The following is a 21,719-nucleotide window of genomic DNA, read 5'->3' on the forward strand; positions in this document are numbered from 1 at the left end:
TCGTGGAACTCTGGTTGCCTACAGAGATTTTGACATTTGAGATTTTACAACCAATGTTAAGTGACTTAAGTGTATCGCTATAGCATACAGACCATTGGCAATGCTCATTTGCTATACAGGTTAGATTGCATGTGGTTGTATGCATCTTTGTAGCACTCGGTATGTTTAGTATTGTTTTCCTACAATTGTAAGTAGTTTATATATACAGCGTTTTTTGTTTAGTAAAAGGACAAAAACATACTACAGGGTTTTCCGTATCATTGCTTTATTGCATAGTAACCAAAAAGGTACAAGCAAAACACACATCTGCTTTTATAGCACATGCCCAAGCACACTTCTGGGTTTTAGCTGGAGTATTAGCCTTGGTTGACACCAGTGCAACTTGTCATGCGATTTGACAGTTCCAAATTGTATGACACGTCACACTCTACTTGTGCCTATGGAACCGGTCAAATCGGTGTGACTCCAACTGTTCGGTGAGGCACTCATTTTGAAAAAAGGTTCCTGCGCCATTTTTGGCAACTTAATGTGCGAGTTGCATAGACATCTTTGCATGGAGTCGCACAGATGTCAGGCAGGCCGCTTATGAAATCACATTGACCGGTAGCGTTGAAATTGTGCCACTTCAAGTGAACCGGGGCTTATGGCCATGTTCTATTAACACAGCGTCCTGTGTGGCCAGTTAGTACAATCAATGTGGTCTTTTCCCTGTCACAGCTGAATTGATCAGTGTGGCTTTCTCCTTGTATCAGCCGCTCCTATATAGGTAGTCTTCTCCCTGTAAGGGGTGCAGCTAATCAATTCGGACTTCTCCCTGTGGCTAGGATGGGTAATTTCCTGGTTAATCCTGCCTGCTGCCTGCCCTGTCCTCTGGCAAGTGTCTGGTTATTCATGTGTGTTGTCTGCCTTACCTCTGGCTAGTTCCTGGTTATTTGTGTCAGCTTCCAACTGGCTTGTACCTTGGCCATCCATACTACCTATTGACCTATTTTGTCTCACTGTTATCTGCAGTCCACAGTTCTTTTCCAGACCTACTTCTTGATGTTGCTCTCATTTGTGGTCCATGGAGCTTTAGCAGGATGAACACAGGAGTTATGACCCTTAGCATGCAACAAAGTCCAAACCCTCATAAGGGGTGTACTTAAGCTTGGTACACACTATCTGAAAATCATCCAGTTCAGCAGGAACTGGCTTTTGTGGAAGGGACATGCTGAAAACCAAGCATCCGATCAATGCTCGCAGTCATTGCCTGAACCCTGATGCAAGTCCCAGGTTTTACCCATTCCAGCATGATCCTAATACAGTTCCTTGGTCTTACCCTTCCAGTGTGATCCACTATGGTTCCCACTTCACAGATCCTACTCCCATATCTAACATACTCCATGGTGCTTTTGTCTACCCAAATACCAGCTCTCAGTCTACACTTCTCAGGTACACCTACTACCTTTCCTTGGCTATCCATTACAGTGTAGCTGGAGGTTGGGCATCACAGAGGTCACCACCATGAAAATGTTATTCTTATTATGCACTGCACAAGAATATGCATTACATCAAGCCAGATCAAGCTGCACTAAATGCTAGTTTTTTTTAGCATACAACGGAGTGCACTGGTGTAAACTGAAATCACAGTACATGAGGCAAATTGTTCTGTTCTTGTGCTGTACCACTGTTGGTGTGAAGGGCCAGTAAAGCATATCAAAACCCAAAAACAAAAATGTAATATATATTGCAGCTTACCAGTCCTTAAATGTGGTGGCAGCAATACTTCTCTTTTTTTTTTAAACTTTTTCACCTTGTGATTCTGCCAGTAAAATTACTTTCAGTGCTAAAATGACAACACATCCTCCCCCTTCTGTAGTAGAACAACAGTAACCAGATAGGACAACAGGACCCCACTCCACTGTTATTGTCCATACCATAATGGAGAGTGGTTCTGTAGTCCTCTCAAAGCTACCCAAGAACAATGCAACTGACAAGACACAGGAAGTTTGCAAACTTATTTTTTTTTTAACTTATTAAACAGATACAACAAAACACTTTCAATGGTATATTTCACAAACCAAAAGTGACCAAGCAAGACAAGTTCATGCTTTCAGGATAACATTTTTTATACTTTGGTAAACAAATGTTCTGTTCATTTTTGCATTCTTCAAGTGGTCAATTCAGACAGTTGAAATACATTTCACAACATATTCACTTCACTTTCACCCAAGATTTACACATTTTCCATACTAGAAAAATATGTTAAACCTGAGTAAAGGTTGTGTAAAGCTCTACACTAGTTCTTGAAACAAAAAAATCAAAGTTCTACATTTGTTAATTTTGATGATATTTAATGGTGTCAAATCATTTTTGGTCATTTTCAAACGCAGTGACAGGAAAATTCAAAGGAGCAGGATGGTAATTCTTCCCAGTTCAAATTATATCCCTCACTAACATGTGAGGCCGCTGGATGTGCTGTATAAACTGTGTGTAGCTGAGGCATGCATCACTGTGTTCCGGTGTAAGCCGAGACCTTCCTATCCCGGAACACAAAAGAGTCTGTCTGAGCAGCACTCAGAGAGCGATGTATTCTAGTTTGAGGTTGTGACATCATCAGCCCACCTTTTCAGCCAATCAGAGGAAGCTTTGTATTCATAGATAGAATACCTTGCTTACTATGAGTGGCTGAGTGCTACTCAGACTCTATTGTGTTCTTGGCAGGGGCGGACTGACAACTCATGGGGCCCCTGGGCAATAGAGGATCATGGGGCCCCTGTGTCTTTGCCCAAACTCAAACCACACCCAAAAAAGCCTATGAAAGGTACCAGGGGCATCTCATGGGGCCCCCTACAGACCCTGGGCCCTCGGGCAGTGCCTGAGTGCTCGAATGGTCAGTCCGCCCCTGGTTCTTGGACTCAGACAGGAAGGTCTTGGCTTTCACCGAAATAGTGCTGCATGTCTACATACAGTTCATACAACACATCCAGCGGCCTCACATGTTAATGAGGGACATAGTTCCCTTGGCCAAAACGAACCATGTAAAGTGTACCAAAAGCTGGAATTAAGCTTTAAGTGAAAAATGTAGTGTTTGCTTTTTGTTGCTCTGGGATATGAAACGATCATTGAAATGACAAGAGTATCTTTTAAACTACATAAAAGTTAGTGGGGTTTATTTACTAAAGCTGGAATCAGGCTCACTTCTGCATAGAAACCAATCAGCTTCCAGGTTTTATTGCCAAAGCTTTATTGAACAAGCTGAGGTTAGAAGCTGATCTGTTTCCATGCAGAAGTGAGCCTGATTTTGCACTCTCCAGCTTTAGTAAATAAACCCCAGTGTATCTGATATTTGAACACAAAGAAGAAATAAACATATATTTTTATTGTGGATTGTAATTTTCAAGTTGCATGAAAGCACATATTTAGTCACAATATTTGTTAAAGATGTCAAATCGTATTTATTTGTTGAATCAAATGTACTATCAAAACAGCCCTTTTGCTTTAGAGTTAATTCACTCTATACAGTCAGTAAATCGCTGAACAGCCAGAGAGATCCACCACTCCGGACATTCTGTGTTGCCGGCTGCGGTAGGGGGCAGTGTGATGTGCGATTCAGCACACCACACGGCTCCCCCTTTTTTGTTTTGAACAAACTTTAAGTGAAGTGTACAAAACATACACTTCATTCACTGCAATGTTGGGCAGCGTGATGCGCTGCACTGCCAGACATTGCACTGCAATTCAGCCCAGAGTGCTGCATTTTACTGCAGCACAACGCTAGGCTGTGTTTCAGTGTGAATGGGACACATAGGAAACAATTTTTTCCTGTGAGTTCCTGCAGTGATATACATTTTACAAAGCGGTAAGATGACTGTCACCGCAAATAAAGTCAATCGGCCCCTAGCCTAATTTAAATGAAATCTTGTTCTATATTTTAAAAAAGTGTGTTTTATTCCAAGTTTAAACGTGTCTCCTTTTCTGTTAAAAATGTAAAAACCATACTAAACTTATAATACAAACTATTACTAGAAGGACGCAAATTAAATACTCACACATGTTCACACAAAACTACAGCTATTACTGAATGTGGATTACCTTTAAAACATCTGTGTTGTAAGACTTGGGCCATGTTGCGCATCCACTGCCACAAACATGTAGTGATATCCCTTTCTGACAAAGATTTAGTAGAGCACTAATTTACTATTTACTATTCACTGGAAAGTCTACAATTACTCCAGCTCCTGTAGTGCTCATGTAAGGTCAACCATGATGTCTGGGATCATACTTTTTCTTATAATCCTTTTCATAATGGTACTGCTTGTATGCCTTATATTCTTTATCTTCTTTCTTTCCCTTGTCTTGCTTAAAATATTTATTGTGTTCCTCTCTTTCTTTTTTGAAAGACTTCTCATACTCCTGTTTTTTTGGAGAATCATATTTTTTTTCATTGTATTTTTTCTGATATTTTGTGTCTTTGTATGGCTTCTCTCGTCCTTCTGGGGAAGGTTTAGCTGAATCCTTGGGCTTCTTTGCAAGGTTAAAAGGAAAAACCTCTTTTTTTTGGGACCCATTTTCAGCTCTTCGGATTTTTATAGCTTTGGCTTCCATATATCTACCTTTAGACTTTAACCCCCACTGTTCACTTGGTTTTTTTTTTTCCTTTTTTTCCTCTTGCTTCTCAGTTTCTATTGGTTCTTCTAATTCTAATTCTGCTTCTGCTTCTGTCTCTGTTTCTATTTCCTCATCTGTTAGCTCTGATTCTTCATCTATGGGCTGTTCCAGCTCTTCTACTTCAGAAATGTCTGGTTCTGCAGTTTCTGGTATTTCTGGTTCCTCTATAATAGGCAAATTTGGTGTACTTGAGCCAAACCAGTTTTCAAAAAACCACGGTTCAGACGACTGCTGAGAAAGAGATAAGTTATCAGTATGAGAGGTAAAATGAATAAACATTAATGACTTCAGTATATCCACTGTATTTCCTTCTTTAATATAACTAGAGTGATTACCAGGGATATTAATAGCTAGTTATTGCTCCAAAAAATTAAAACAGAATGATCAAATTTCTCAGGGAAAACTGCTTTCAAGAACACTTGTTGCAGTTGCTTCTTAGGGTTGTGGGTGACACTTACATTAAAGTAGCTATGTGTCAGTGTGAGTGAGTAGCGAGCAGGATGTCATCACAGGTAGGGACTGTATCTGATAGCTACAGTAAACAATCCCGATGCCAGCTCAAGAGAACCTGCTAAGTAAGACTGCTGGTGTACAGTATGTTAATACAGCATCTACCACCACCATTCTACCTTACTTGTGTTTGCACTCTGTGTCTGACAGGGGAGACGCATTTCAAAGATGTTCCTTCTTTGTCTTTGTTTGATAAAGAAGGAACACCTTTAAAAACCATTTCCACCCCCAGTACTGACCTCTTCCTTCACCTACACATGGATCATATTGTTTTTGGTTATTCTGCTCATTTCTATATGTTCAATACAGCACTCACCTCTGTGGAACTGTTTTATTTACTGTGTCCATTTGGATGTTTCTGTATCAAATCACTACGGGGTTTATTTACTAAAGCTGGAGAGTCCAAAATCAGACTCCCTTCTGCATAGAAACCAATCAGCTTCTAACCTCAGCTTGTTCAATGAAGCTTTGGCAATGAAACCTGGAAGCTGATTGGTTTCTATGCAGAAGGGAGTCTGATTTTGGACTCTCCAGCTTTAGTAAATAAACCCCTATGTGTCACTGCTTCTGTCATTTTTTACATTGTACCTCATTGTACTTTGTCACTTGCTTTTATGTGAGAGCCTTTCAATAAAGAAGTTCTTTTCGAGTAAAACAGAGCCATCTTTTAGGTGTCATATGCGATATATGTTAAAGCGGAACTAAACAAATCAATTTAACGTAGACTCACTTTTTGTGCTGTGCATTTGGAATAAACATCTCCTGTTTAAATGATAATACACTATCTGGCCTCCTCTTTCTGGGGCTCCTTGGGAGCTTTAAACACCCACAGAGCTGCTGTACCAAGTGTGGCAGTCGATACCGGAGAGTGAGTGGCATATGACCAGACCAGACCATAAAGGGACCTCCAGTTTTCTGAGATTGGTATTTCTAAATGCGCAGTCTGATTGCGTATCTGGTGAGTGCGCAATCCTATCATATGAATCAAATCACCATAATACCGGATCAGATCACTGGATTTTGAAGATCACCACGATCTTTCATGCACCTTAATTGTGGACTATTGCTTGGCACTTTGCACAATATTGATCACCACCAAGTGACATAGTTATCACTTTTTATATCACTCCATTTAGATGTAAGCACTTTGTCACTGGAGTTTTATGCTTATCAATGTGCTATTTTTATGATGCATATGTGTAATTATTATTTATGAAACTGACACGTTTTCATATCACTAAGACACTTTATTTCAGTTTGCTGCTGTTATTTGATATAGGTGCAAACATTTGCCTTAAAGTCATTTATATTGTTATCTTAGCGCTACACCCTGCTTTTATTATTTCATTTGAAGGTTTTATGTGGTACCTTTTGGTGTTTAGCAGCTTTTGTAGGCTTTGAGCGCTCACTTGCCCTTTTGTTTACTAAATCAATTTAACGGTTTCCCAATAAAAAGGGATAAACCAAAAGTCACGCCACATCCCAGAGTAAATAAATTGAGAAACCAAACATGTTGTGGGATTTTTTAGGTGTGACCTCACATACCTGGTTTAAATAAAACAAATCTCTTATTAATACATCTAATCACATATAGGTAAAATTTCCATATTAAAAACAGCACTGTATAGCACCAATCAAATATAACATATTACCATCACACCCTTACAGAGCCCAAGCCCAAATGCAAGTATACATAAACACCATGTATTGTATTTACGCCCAGTGAGCCTCGTCAAGGTGTTGTCAGGCATATTTTTAATGAACTTTTTGTGGCACTGTTGTAGTAAATACTTCTTTCTGGCAGCTCGACCATGCAGCTCATTTTTCTTCATGTATTGTATTGTGCTCCTTGAAACAACCACACTGTCATTTTTCAAAGCAGCCTGCATTTCTCCTGAACTTACCTGTGGGTTATTCTTTGTATCCCAAACAATTCTTCTTGCAAATGTGGCTGCAATCTTTCTTGGTCTACCTGACCTTGGCTTGGTATAAAGAGATCCCCAAATTTACCACTTCTTAATAAGTGATTGAACAGTACTGACTGGCATATTCAAGGCTTTGGATATCTTTTTATATTGTTTTCCATCTTTATAAGGTTCAGTTATCTTGTTACACAGGTCTTGTGACAGTTCTTTTCTGCTCCCCATGGCTCAGTATCTAGCCTGCTCAGTGCATCCACGTGAAAGCTAACAAACTCATTGACTGTTTATACACAGACACAAATTTCAATTTAAAATGCCACAGATGTGGAAAATTAACCTTTTAATTGCCATTTTAACCTGTGTGTGTTTCACCTTGTGCGTCCGTACCAAGGCTAAACATTCCAGGGTATGGAAACATTTGATCAGGGCCAAAATAAATAAAATAAACAAATATCTTTATGAATACATACAGTTGTGCTCAAAAGTTTGCATGTCCTGGCAGAAATCATGACAATCTGGCATTTATATTGAAAATATGACTGATCATGCCATGTCTCATATTTATGGATAGTGTTCATATTTGGCTTCTTTAAATCATAATGATAACAGAAATCACCCAAATGGCCATGATCAAATGTTTCCATACCCTGGAATGTTTGGCCTTGGTACAGACGCACAAGGTGACACACACACACAGGTTAAAATGGCAATTAAAATGTTAATTTCCCACATCTTTTTAAATTGCAAATTGAAGCAGAAAATTCCCTGGCATTGGCAGGAGTAAACAATACAATAGGCTTGGTGGTCAGTGGGGAGTAAATAAAAGTTACATCATTAGTGCCCAGTCACTGGTATCAGTTGGAGGAATAGTGCCCCATCATTGTTGTCAGTGGAAGGAATAGTGCCTCATCATTAGTGTCAGTGGGAGGAATTGTGCCCCATCATTGGTGTTAGTGGGAGGAATAGTTCCCCATGTTTGGTGTCAGTTGAAGAACTAGTGCCTTATATTAGTGGAAGGAATAGGGCCTCAAGGGCCAGATAAAGGCAAGCATAGGGCCACATCTGGTCTGTGGCCCCAGTTTGGAGACCCATGCTTTTGAAAATGTACACTGCCTTCTCAGAAATTGTGTCATTCTGCTGATATGATCAGAATGCTGCTCCATCCATACACTGGAAATAGTAACTGCTGTCTTCCAGACATGGTGCAAATTTGAGGAAAGGAGTTGTTGTTCCAGTGGCGAGAATATTATACAGTTGCAAGAAAAAGTATGTGAACTCCTTGGGATTACGTGGAGTTTTGCATGAATTGGGTATAAAATGTGCTCTGAACGTCATCTAAGTCACAACAATAGAAGAACACAGTCTGCTGAACATAATACTACACAAACATTAGATGTTGCCATGGTTTAATTGCACATAACATGTAAACATTCACAGTGCAGGGAGGAAAAAGTATGTGAGGCCCTAGCTTAATGACTTCTCCCAGAGCTAATTGGAGCCAGGAGTGAGCCAACCAGTGTGATGATATTGGATGTGTTGCTGGCAGCTGTCCTGCCTTTAAAAAACACACACCTGTTTTGGGTTTACTGGTTTCAAGAAGCACTGTCTGATGTGAACCATGCCTCGCAGAAAAGAGCTCTCAGAAGACCTACGATCGAGAATTGTTGACTTGCATGAAGCTGGAAAGGGTTACAAAAGTATCTCCAAAAGCCTTGATGTTGATGTGTCCACGGTAAGACAGACTGTCTACAAATGGAGAAAGTTTAGCACTGTTGCTACTCTCCCTAGGCGTTGTCGTCCTATAAAAATGACTGCAAGAGCACAGCGCAGAATGCTGCATGAGGTAAAGAAGAATCCCAGAGTGTCAGCTAAAGACCTACAGAAATCTCTGGCACATGCTAACATTTTTGTTGACACATCTACAATAAGGAAAACCTTAAACAAGAATGGAGTACATGGGAGGACACCACGGAGGAAGCCATTGCTGTCCGAAAAGAAGATTGCAGCACGTTTGAAGTTTGCAAAAGAGCACCTGGATGTTCCACAGCACTACTGGCAAAATATACTGTGGACAGATGAAACCAAGATTGAGTTGTTTGGGAAGAACAAAACACTATGTGTGGAGAAAAAAAAGGCACAGCACACCAACATCAAAACCTCATCTCCACTGTAAAACATGGCGGAGGGAGCATCATGGTTTGGGGCTGCTTTGCTGCCTCAGGGCCTGGACGGATTGTTGTCAGTGATGGGAAAATGAATTCCAGAGTTGATCAAGACATTTTGCAGGAAAACGTACGACCATCTGTCCGCCAACTGAAGCTCCGCAGAGGATGGGTAATGCAACAGGACAATGACCCAAAGCATACAAGTAATTCAACAAAACAATGGCTGCAACAGCACAGAATACGCCTTCTGGAGTGGCCCAGTCAGAGTCCTGACCTCAACCCGATTGAAATGCTGTGGCATGACCTTAAGAGAGCGATTCACACCAGACATCCCAAGAATATTGCTACACTGAAACAGTTTTGTGAAGAGGAGTGGTCCAAAATTACTCCAGATCGTTGTGCAGGTCTGATCTGCAACTACAGGAAACGTTTGGTTGAGGTTATTGCTGCCAAAAGGAGGGTCAACCAGTTATTAAGTCCAAAGGTTCACATACTTTTTCCTCCCTGCACTGTGAATGTTTACATGTTATGTGCAATTAAACCATGGCAACATCTAATGTTTGTGTAGTATTATGTTCAGCAGACTGTGTTCTTCTATTGTTGTGACTTAGATGACGTTCAGAGCACATTTTATGCCAAATTCATGCAAAACTCCACGTAATCCCAAGGAGTTCGCATACTTTTTCTTGCAACTGTATATGTAGAAGGTGATCTTAACCAGCAATGTTATACATCAATTACTATTATAAGTTGTTTGACAATCAATCATTCTAAACACATAGGGGAATGTATAAAAAAATAGAGCAACTGGAATCTAGAGCAGCTGAAGACAGAAGTTGATTGGTTGCCATGCACAGTTTCCCCACAAATCTGTCTGCTTCAGTTTTCATAAATGCCCCTAATGACCTTAGTTTTACCTGCTGCTCATTTGACTCAGGTGAAGTCCAAATATCATTCTCTGGTTCTGCCAGGTCATCCGAGTCAACAGATTCTGGGTTGAATAATATTAAATAAGAAAAATGGTATTAGTTATGACAGTAACAATAATTTCATTTTCATTTTTTTCTACTGGCTAATTGTAGACGAATATACTGTACATGACATCTATCTAATGCAGATCTGTATTTGCTATGGTCAACAAGCTGTAGCATAGAAATGATTAGATACATTGCTTGTGCAAAGAGATGCTTATTTACAGAAATGCAGCAGGATTTCAGTTTTGCTTTATTTATTGCTTAACCATTTGACCTCCGTTAGGTTTTATCACCTTCATGACCAGGGCGTTGTTTGCTATTCAGCACTGCACTACTTTAACTGGCAATTGCTCAGTCATGCAACACTGTACCCAAATGAAATGTAATAAATATTAATATATAATATAATTTTTTCACAGAACTTTCTTTTGGTGGTATTTGATCAGCAATGTTTTTTTTTCCATTTATTAACTATATAAACTAAAAAGGAACAAAAAGTTTGAAAAAAGAAAAAAACAAACAAACAATCTTTTCTACTTTGTTATAAAACATATCAAACAAAAAAAATTTCTGCTTCATGTCTTTGGAAAAAAAAATCCCAGTGGTGTATATAAATTGGTTTGTGCAAAAGTTATAGCATCTACAAACTATGGTGTATATATACTAGAATTTATGCAGCTATGATGATAATGGCAGTAATCATAATGGGACTGTGATAGTGCGGTGGGCAATCTGACACTAAAAGACCCTCACTAGGAGGTACACTAACTGACTGACGCTGACATCAATAGTGACATTTATACAGTGATCAGATATAATACTGTACACTGTCACTGTACTAATGACACTGGCTGGGAAGGGGTTAACATCAAGGGACAATCAAAGGGTTAACTGTGTGCCTAACAAGTGTAATGTGTGCTGCTTTTACTATTAGGTCTGGCCAGATCCGTGCTCTGTGTACAGAGTCCTGTGTGTTTGTAAATACAGGACTCTGTGCTGTGATTGGACAAAGCCAACATAAGTCATTGGCTGACATATGCTGACAAAATTGCATTGTGTCCAACTGCAGCACGGTTCCCCAAACCCAGAAGCAAACTTGCAATGTTTATTTATGTGGCTGAGCCTACAACTGCCGCCCAGTCACAGTAAATCTACTGCGATCGGGTGGCAAGTGGTTAAAATGAAGTAGCATAATAAAAACAATATATATTTTTTAATAAATGGCAATGGCCGCAATCATGAAGGCAAAAGGAAAATGGAAAGTTTTCCCTTTGGATAAAGTGATATTAAACCCAAAAACAAAAATGTAATTTATTGCAGTGTAGCAAACCTTAACTAGTTGAGGACATTGGGACTGTTACGCATACCCATAAAAAAACTCCATCAAAGTACACAGGGAGCATGTAGTACACCCAGTCTTTCTTTCCCACTGCTATGCCCCCACTTCCTGGAAATGCTTGCTGTGACTGACCACCTCTGTCAAACAGTGCCTCCTTCCCTCCAAACCCTTCCAGCAGACCAACAGCTAATACCAGCCCTTTACCCTAAGCATCACGGCAAGCCCAGTGGTGGCAGCCCTGGATGTCACTGCTATCCCTAACAGCTGGAAGGGCAGACCAACTGGGATGGGTGGTGAGGGTAGTGCAGGAGGCCTAGACAGTTGGTGGTAGTAGGGGATTCTATAATCAGAAGGACTGATAGAATAATTTTTTGCCAGGATTGCCTCAACCGAATAGTTTGCTGCCTCCCTGGTGCCAGGGTTTGGCATGTGGTGGACCATGTTGATAAATTACTGGGAGGGGCTGGGCATGACTCAGCTGTCTTGGTCTATGTTGGAACCAATGACAGAATACATGGAAGGTGGGGGCTTCTTAAGAATCAATTTAAAGAACTAGGCTACAAGTTGCAGGGAAGGACCTCCAAGGTGATATTCTCTGAAATATTACCCGTGCCATGCGCAACTCAGGAAAGACAGGGGGAGATTAGAGAACTCAATGCATGGCAAAGACCTGGTGTAAGAGGGAAGGATTTGGGTTTCTAGAGCACTGGGCTGACTTTTCATTGGGGTGCAGCCTATATGCTAGAGATGGTTTGCACCTAAATGGAAGGGGTCTGCATTGCTGGGGGAGAGGTTTATGGGAAGGCTGGAAGAGTATTTAAACTAGGATCGAGGGGGGAGGAAGAATTCGATTACAACAGGGTAGACAGATCAGACAGGGGTCAGATATTTATTGGTGGGTGGAATTGGGAAAGATGGGGGGAGCGCTATGGCAGATGATAAGAAGGTTCCCATGTTACAAACAACCAGTGGAATTGGTACCATTTGTATGAAAATAAAAAATATGCAAAATACGTGGGTACAAAATGTGTCAATAAATTAAAGTGTTTGTTCACCAATGCCAGAAGACTGCCAAGCAAAATCTGTGAGTTGGAAGCTTTAGTGCATGAACATAACTGCTTTAATTGGTATTGCTGAATCTTGGCTTCATTCTTCACATGACTGGACCATTAATATTCCTTGCTATGTTCTCTTTCGGAGAGACAGGGTAAATAGGAGAGGTGGTGGTGTCTGTCTCTATGTAAAAGTGATCTCAGAGCAAGTGTGAAAGAGAAATTAGTTGATGGAGAGTGTGATGAGGCTGAAGCATTATGGGTGGAACTGCACATGGGGGTACATACTACAAAGGTAATCACTGGAGTTTGTTATAGGCCTCCCAGTGTTAATGAGGAGGTGGAGACTCAGCTCCTTGCACAGATCAAAAGGGCTGCAAGGGCTGGGAGAGTGACAATAATGGGGGATTTTAACTACCTGGAAATTGACTGGAGTAATGGTACTGCAGGAACAGTTAAAGGGCAAAAATGTTTAAACCTACTACAGGACAATTTTATGGTACAGTTCATAGAGGCCCCAGCTAGGAATGATGCTCTGCTGGACCTGGTAATCTCAAACCATGCAGAGCTTATTACGAATGTCAATATATCTTGGTAGCAGTGACCATAACATAATTTCATTTATTGTTAGCTGTAAACAGCAAGAACATACGGGAAAAATAAAAATGCTCAATTTTAAGAGAGCTAATTTTCTAAGGCTGAGAGCTGCTCTCCAAGACTTAGACTGGGAGGGAATATTGGCATCAATGAACACAACACAGAAATGGGAGTTCTTCAAAAAGATTGTATGTGAACACACTGCAAAATATATTCTCATGGGCAACAAGTTTAAAAGGCGAAAAATCAAACCTATGTGGCTTACGGCCAAAGTTAAAAAAGCTATAGATAATAAGAAAAGAGCTTTTTTTAAATATAAAAATGAAGGAATGCTATCATTGTTTAATCATTACAAAGAATATAACAGAATATGCAAAAAGGAAATAAAGGCCACAAAAACTGAAAACGAACCACAAACTGCAAACGATAGTAGGACTAACCCAAAGAAATTCTTCAAATATATTAATAGTAAAAAGGTCCGGTCCGAGCATGTAGGCCCTTTACAAAATAATCTAGATTGGGTGACTGGGGACAGAGAGAAGGCAAATTTATTAAATACCTTCTTCAGCTCTGTGTATACACAGGAGCTTGAGTGAGCTCTTGTCCATAATGGGCATGGTATTGACACAGCTCCAGATGATCCACATTGGCTCACAATTGATATGATCCAAAAATATTTAGACAGAATAAAGGTGAATAAAGCACCTGGATCATATGGCTTACACTCAAAGGGCCTTAAAGAATTGAGCTCTGTCATTTCAAAAGCCATTGTTTATAACTTTTAGGGACTCTTTAATGACTGGCATAGTACCACTGGATTGGCATAAGGTCAATGTGGTGCCAATATTTTAAAAGGGGTCAAAATCTTTACCAAGTAATTATAGACCTGTTAATTTAACTTCTATAGTTGGGAAGATACTGGAGAGTAAAATAAAAGACCACATAGTTGAGTTCTTGCTGGAAAAAAATATTTTAAGCAACAGACAGCATGGATTCATGAAAGACAGAAGTTGTCAAACAAATCTGATTTCTTTTTATGAGGAGGTGAGCAAACCCTTGGGTGGCTGTGGATGTGGTATACTTGGATTTTTCAAAAGTGTTTGACACAGTTCCCCACACATGGCTAATGTGTAAGGTCAAGTCTACAGGCTTGGAAAAATCCATATGTAAATGGATAGAAAACTGGCTAAAAGATCGTATTCAGAGAGTAGTGGATAATGATTCATACTCTGAATGGTCTAGGGTTGTCAGTGGTGTACCCCAGGGTTCAGTGTTGGGACCCTTACTTTTTAATATATTTATAAACGATATAGGGTCTGGGATTAAAAATACAATTTCACTCTTTGCAGATGACACCAAGCTGTGCAGTGGAATAACATCCTTACAGGATGTCTCCAATTTACAAGCCAATCTCAATGCACTGTTTAATTGGGCAACTATGTGGCAAATGAGGTTTAATGTGATAAATGTAAGGTTATGCACTTGGGGGCTAAGAATATGCATGTATCATACATACTAGGTGGGGTACAACTGGGGGAATCAATGGTGGAGAAGGATCTGGGAGTCCTGGTAGATTACAAGCTTAATAATGGCATGCAATGCCAAGCTGCGGTTTCTAAAGCAAGCAAAATCCTCTCTTGTATTAAAAGAGGTATGGACTCCAGAGAGAGAGATATCATATTACCCCTGTACAAATCATTAGTAACACCTCATCTGGAATATGCAGTTCAATTTTGGGCACCAATTCGCAAAAAGAACATTGGGGAACTGGAGAAAGTAGAGAGAAGGGCAACCAAACTGATAAGAGGCATGGAGGAGCTCAGCTATTAGGAAAGATTAGAGGAACTGAATTTATTCTCTCTTGAGAAGAGGAGATTAAGGGAAGATATGATCAACATGTATAAATACATCAGTAGTTCATATAGTGAACTCGGTGTAGAGCTATTCACCCTGAGGACATCACAGAGGACAAGGGGGCACTCTTTACGTCTGGAGGAAAAGAAATGTAATCTCCAAACATGGAAAGGTTTCTTCACAGTAACAGCTGTGAAAATGGGGAATAGACTCCCTCAATGAGTTGATTCTGGGCAGCTCAATGGATTGCTTTAACCACCTCCCGCCCGCCATATAGTCCAATGACGGGCACAAGCTGGTTCTCTCGTTCTGAGAGGACGTCATATGACGTCCTCCCATTCTCCCCGCGCATGCGCAGCTCAGGGATACAATGGATCACCGATCACGGAAAGAGCCGAAGATGTCGGCTCGGTCATGTGATCAGCTGTGTCCAATCACAGCTGATCACATGTAAACACGGAAATGCCGATTATCGGCATTTCTCTCCTCTCGTGCTGTCACGCTGACAGCTCGAGAGGAGAGGAGAGCCGGTAATCGGCTTTCCGCGGAGGGGACATGTACACTGATCATCAGGGCACTGATGATCAGTGTGCCCTGATGATCAGTGTAGCCCCAGCAGTGCCACCTGTCAAAGTCCATCAGTGCCAGCTATCAGTGCGATCAGTGCCACGTGCCAGTGCCTATCACTGCCACATATCAGTGCATATCAGTGCACATCAATGCCACATATCAGTGCCCATATGAGCTGCCTTTCAGTGCCATCCATCAGTGCCAGTCAGTGCCACCTATCAATGCCAATCAGTGCCACCTATCAGTGCTGCCTATCAGTGCCAGTCAGTGCCGCCTATCAGTGCCAGTCAGTGCTGCCTATCAGTGTGCATCAGTGCCGCCTATCAGTGCCAGTCAGTGCCGCCTAACAGTGCCAGTCCGTGCCGCCTAACAGTGCCATATATCAGTGCCATATATCAATGCCACGTATCAGTGCTGCCTTTCAGTGCCCATCAGTGATGCCTGTCAATGCCCATCAGTGCCACCTATAAGTGTCCATCAGTGCAGCCTATCAGTGCCCATCACTGCAGCCTCATTAGTGCACATCAGTGAAGGAGAAAAATCATTTATTTACAAATTTTTATAACAAAAAATAAGAAAAAACGTTTGTTTTCAAAATTTTCTGTGGTTTTTGGTTTGTTTAAGAAAAAATAAAAAACCCAGAGGTGATTAAATACCACCAAAAGAAAGCTCTGTCACAAAAAATGATAATTTCATATGGGTACAGTGTTGCATGACTGTGCAATTGTCATTCAAATTGCGACAGCGTTGAAAGCTGGAAATTGGCCTGGGCAGGAAGGGGGTATAAGTGCCCAGTAGGCTAGTGGTTAAAAAAGGCCTGGATTCTTTCTTGGATACACAGAATATAACTGGTTATTATTTATAGGTAAAGTTGATCCAGGGAATATCTGATTGCCTCTTGGGGGATCAGGAAGGAATTGGATCATGCTTTGCTGGGTTTTTTGCAAATTGGATCATGCTTTGCTGGGTTTTTTGCCTTCCTCTGGATCAACTGTGGGCAGGGGCGGACTGACAACTCATGGGGCCCCCGGGCAAGGGGATCATGGGGCCCCTGTGTCCTTGCCCAAACTCAAAAAAGCCTATGAAAAAGGTACCAGGGACATCTCATGGGGTCCCCTACTGACCCCGGGCAGTGCCCAAGTTTCCAAATGGTCAGTCCGCCCCTGACTGGGTGTAGGATTATACTTTTTTTTTTTTTTTTTAATGGTTGAACTGAATGCACCTTTTTCTTTTTTCAGCCAGACTAACTATGTAATCATACAAAGATAAGATGTTGAGGTAAAAACCAAAGGAATAACGCTACTGAATAGAAATACAGGTTTTAATACACTTCAAAAATAGGGGCGGTCACCAAATGAACAATAAAAACAAATATTGCACATTGGGGTAAACATCCGACAATGGTTAGGTAACTGGGTAAGGTTGACAGGAGATTAATCACATCCTATAGGAATCTCCAGGAAGATTAGCAAACAGACAGAAACAATAGAGTACTCAATTAACAATGGGAATTCCCACCTAGAAGGCACACAAAGGGGAAACTACACAATGGGAGAAAGACACTTCACACCTAGACAGGATAGGCAAACACAGTTACATATTATTACCCTAAACACATAACACCTTAAAGTGGGTGCAACAGCTCAAGGTTTTTTACCTTGGTGCATTCTATGCATAAAGGTAAAAAAACTTCTGTGCAGCATCCCCCTCAGCCCCCCCCCCCCCCATACTTACCTAAGCCCCCTCTCGATCCAGCGATGTGCAGTGGAGTCTCGGCTATCCCAGGACTCCCTCTCCTCATTGGCAGTTACAGCAACAGTTTTTTCTCCTTTTTGGATAAAGGATTATACATAAATGAATGAGGGTCCACGCACATTGGCTTGTAAAAGATGCTGTTTCTACAGGAGTTTAGCGTTTTCCCTGTAGAAGCAGCTCAGTGTTATTCTATGTGTCCATGCACATCAGGATGATTGGAGGCATATTTTAAGCTCAGCATTTAGGGACCATTCACACCAAAAACGGCTTGTAACTACGTGTTTTTCCTTGTACTTATGCATGCATTTGATGCGCACTATATATGCAGTTGACGTGCGTTTTTACATGCAGTTGACGAGCGTTTACATGCAGTTGATGCTCTTTTCTATTTGCATTTGACCTGTGAGGTCACTTCCTTCTTTTTTTCCTTGTACTTCTATGTGCACTGGGATGCATCCCAGTGTGTTTGCATGCGTTTTTACGGTGTGGAAAAATGCAGCATGCTGTACTTTCCTGCACTGCACTGCAATGGTGTGAACTATGTCCATAGGATAGCCTGGCTTTTGGACTGTCTATGCAGTTGGAGTGCAGTCCAAATTGCAGCCAACTGCATCCCACTGCGTTAGGTGTGAAAGGGCCCTTACAGGCAGAAAATGGTTGGCATTTTTGAGAGCAGTTTTCTAGCAGAAAAAAAAAACACTGAATGTCCCTAAACTCCCCTAAACTCCTGTACAAAAAAAGCTCTATATGTGTGTTTTGTTCTGCCAAGGAAATTGGTATTTTTTTAAGCCCAGTGTACTCAGACTCCAAAAGCGGACCATTGTAAGCACCCATGTCAATGTCAAATGGTTTGTCTCAACCATCTAATTCCCACTTTGCTGGCCAGACTGGTCATTTAAAAGAAGGTGAAAAATAACAGACCTACTGGCTGGATAACTGGGTAAAAATAAGGGAAGAAACAAAACTAATGCAGCCACCACATCTAAGCTCACCACATCTTGAATTGGCAAGCTACAATATAATACATTTTTGCTTTTGTGTGTATTACTGCTTTAAGTTATAAAAAACATCACTCTGAATGAGCACTGCAGGCTTTTCACTAGTTTTTATAAAGCAAAGACAGAACATTGCAAAAAACAGCAATTTTGCTAATCAGTTTGTACAGGACTATTCATGACATATGCAATCCCTATGGGCTTGCCAAATTTCAGATATTGCAACAGCTAAGGAACTTATGTTCCACAGTCTATGTATGAGAGCTGTGCTGCCCTTTTATATCTTTCGAGCTGCATCTTACACATAGTCCTGTGCCACTAATGGAAGGCATAGTAATTTAAACAGTTTTTGTCCTACCTTGAAGAATTTGAAATCCAACACTCAGAAGGGCTGCAATGGCAGCAATAGCAAGACACCTGTTTAATGTAATTCCATTCCAGGGAATAAAATCCTCATCTTTAAGGGGTCCCACAGTTTTGGGCTCAGGCTTCTGTTTCATGGTGGCAATTCTTTAAGCTTAAAAAAGAAGAAACAAAAGACAAAATTAATGCCAGAAGCAAAGAAATATCTACATCATATAGACTCGGGTCTAGGTTTGGGCATGCCACTTCATTTTGATGCAATAACTGTTAATATGCTTATTCATTTTAATTTCTACACTTTGCGTGCTAAAGATGTCAGCTGACAAGATGGCTGTTGTAATACCCAACAGATTAATGTATACGCTCGAAGTCTGTGTTTAGACAAAGTAAAGCAGAAAGAAGTTTATTAAAATGCAGAAATGTTTATACATGCTTTGCTCAAATCCCAGTGCTTGGGGCAAGCCAAAAGTCTCAGTAGGTTTAACTGCTAGAATATATTTGGCTCTATTAATGACGCTTTAAACAAAAATTGAGGATCTTTATTTTCAGCCATGTGGCAGTAATTTTAAAATCTCAATGGACTCATTTTATGAATTAGGCCAATTCTGTCAAGCAAAACACCCTTTCATCTCACCTTAAAATGAGATCTCTAGTTTAGTTGAAAAACAAATTTAAACAATTACCACTTTGTAAACTATATGAATGGCAAGGACTTTGGCATACTTTTTTTATATATATATATATTCATACCTTTGTGTGTTCTAAAATAATTGTTGTTTGTTTCCCCATGTAATTTCTCAAAATTAATATTCTAACTGGGAGGGTCAGCCTGAGGCTAGGTTCGTACCTATGCAGTTTGAGTTTGATCCGTTTCTGCAGTGCTTTTTGTGGTGCGTTTCGCATTTTTGCACATGTGTTTTTGACTCATTTCGCAATTGTTTCCAACTTGTTGCTGGGCAGATTACAACACAAAACACGTCAAAAATGCATCAAAATGCACTGCATGCATTTATGCAGCATTTTCATTGAAGTCTCTTGAATAAAAAATGCAGCGTTTTGCATTTAAAAAAGTCCCTGACCCTTTCCAAAAAACACACCAGGTGAAAACACGGAGATGTGAATGTGTCCCATAGGAAATCATGTTAAACTGACTGCTGTCGGCAAGCGCATAGGTGCGAACCTAGACTGAGGAGATATTTGACCAAAAATGGAATGCTCAGTGCTGCTTTTCCTGGTAATTTTCAAATACATTACAAAATGCCTTTGTACTAACTATTGATTTTTAAGTCAAGTTTAATATTTGTTTCAATTAAGAGTTGGCTTTGTTGTTGTGCTCTTTTCTATGTAGTTGTTATGTTCATTTACATTCATTTAATAATATAAAAAAACACTCATAGTGCAAAATCACACCAAAATTCTCCCCCAGTCCTCATCAGTACCAAAATTGACCAATCCTCCCTAGAGCTCTGCATTTGGCAGCACTGGTCCACTCTCTCTTGATTCCTGTCAGCATTGTATAATCTTTCCTTAAAGTGTTACTAAACCTACAACAGTAAAATCAATCTGTACAAGTAAAGCATGCCTGCTATACTCACTGTGGAACTTAAGTGGTTAATCCTCTGCATTGCGTAAAAAGGATGTTTGGTCCTGTCTCCTCTGATCCACCCTTCTACTGTCCCCATTTCATGTCCTGATAGAACAGATCCTTGGGGGCAAGCTGCACATGCTCAGTTTGGTGTGTGATGCTAGAGAGTTGTTTTTTTTTCTTGGGAGGGTGCATGTGATCCGCACAGGGCCAATCAGCACTGTCCAGACAGAGGGTTAGGGATCTGGTAGCCTCATAGGACAACCAGGGGAGAATAAAAACTCCTCCTACAAGCTTTAACCAGTGCTCTGATGATTACTGATAGAAGTCACAAGACTGCCCTAACTGCTGATGAGAAAAGGTATTTAGCAGTTTATATTTACTAAAATAATTGCATTTCCATGTTCTGTGTACTGTGGGAGACCAGATATAGTGAATGTAGGGTCCTGGGTTTAGGAACACCTTAACCACTTGCCCTCCAGAAGATTTGCCCTCCTTCCTGACCAGGCCATTATTTGCGATAGGGTGCTGAGTTACTTTAACTTTAACTGTGAGCACAGAGAAACACACATGTGAAAGAACAGCAAGGAGGAGGGTTCCAGATTTGCAGCAACCAATTCTTGGGGTACCTATAACCAGGAGAGGGATCTCTATCTACCTTATCACTTGGGACAAGAGGGCTCTCTGGACCTGGAGGTATATCGCTGCACCCAAGGCTGATGTCGTTACTTGAAGGGGATGACCAATGTGCCTTACTGACCTGCATATCTGACCGATCATCTGGATAATATTGTACACATGCGCATTTGAAATGCGCGGTCGGTGAGTGCGCATTTCTTCTATTTGATTCCAGCCATCTAGATGATGAGGAAACCTTCACATGTTTTTTGTTCATGATCACTTTTATTGTGTAAAGGACTATATGAACTTTTATTCACATATATTTTATAATAGTATCATAGCGCTGCACTATATATACATTACTTTAACTATCAATTGCGTGGTCATGCGACACTGCACCCAAATGAAATTTATGCCACAAATAGAGCTTTCTTTCGGTGGTATTTGATTGCCTGTGCGGTTTTTATTTTTGAGCTCTAAAAAAAAAAAAAAAGACTGACAATTTTGAAAAAAAAAAAAACATATTTTTTACTTTTTGCTATTAAACACATCCAGTGAAAATTCAAAAATCAAATTTCGTCATAAATTTAGGCCAAAATGTATTCTGCTACGTGTTTGTTAAAAACGAAATCACAATACGTGTAAATTAATTGGTTTACATGGAAGTTATAGCGTTTACAAATGGCGGTATATATGCTGGAATTTTTTTTTCTTTAAAACTAGTAATGGTGGCGATCAGCAACTTATAGCGGGACTACGGCGGGCAT

The 21,719-nt window shown here is 40.4% G+C and overlaps 1 protein-coding gene across 5 annotated transcripts in view; it reads right to left on the reverse strand.

Moving 5' to 3' along the window:
• Positions 1-248: 248 nt before the first annotated feature.
• The window catches only part of JSRP1 (junctional sarcoplasmic reticulum protein 1), a 157,425-nt gene continuing 135,954 nt past the window's right edge, over positions 249-21,719 (reverse strand). For 4 of the 5 annotated variants that reach the window (XM_089690762.1, XM_089690759.1, XM_089690761.1 and 1 more), the window contains 3 exons: positions 18,742-18,900; positions 10,165-10,238; positions 249-4,881 (listed from right to left, as the gene is read on the reverse strand). In XM_089690762.1, the coding sequence (XP_089546888.1) occupies positions 4,240-4,881; positions 10,165-10,238; positions 18,742-18,883 (858 nt within the window). In that variant the 5' untranslated portion in view covers positions 18,884-18,900 and the 3' untranslated portion in view covers positions 249-4,239. The remainder of the gene's footprint in view (positions 4,882-10,164; positions 10,239-18,741; positions 18,901-21,719) is intronic. The other variant, XM_089690763.1, reaches the window with a different exon arrangement.

The sequence above is a fragment of the Staurois parvus genome, unplaced genomic scaffold (assembly GCF_062004578.1).
Source record: "Staurois parvus isolate SC_StPar_1 unplaced genomic scaffold, SC_StPar_1.0 ptg000541l, whole genome shotgun sequence".
Taxonomy (NCBI): domain Eukaryota; kingdom Metazoa; phylum Chordata; class Amphibia; order Anura; family Ranidae; genus Staurois; species Staurois parvus.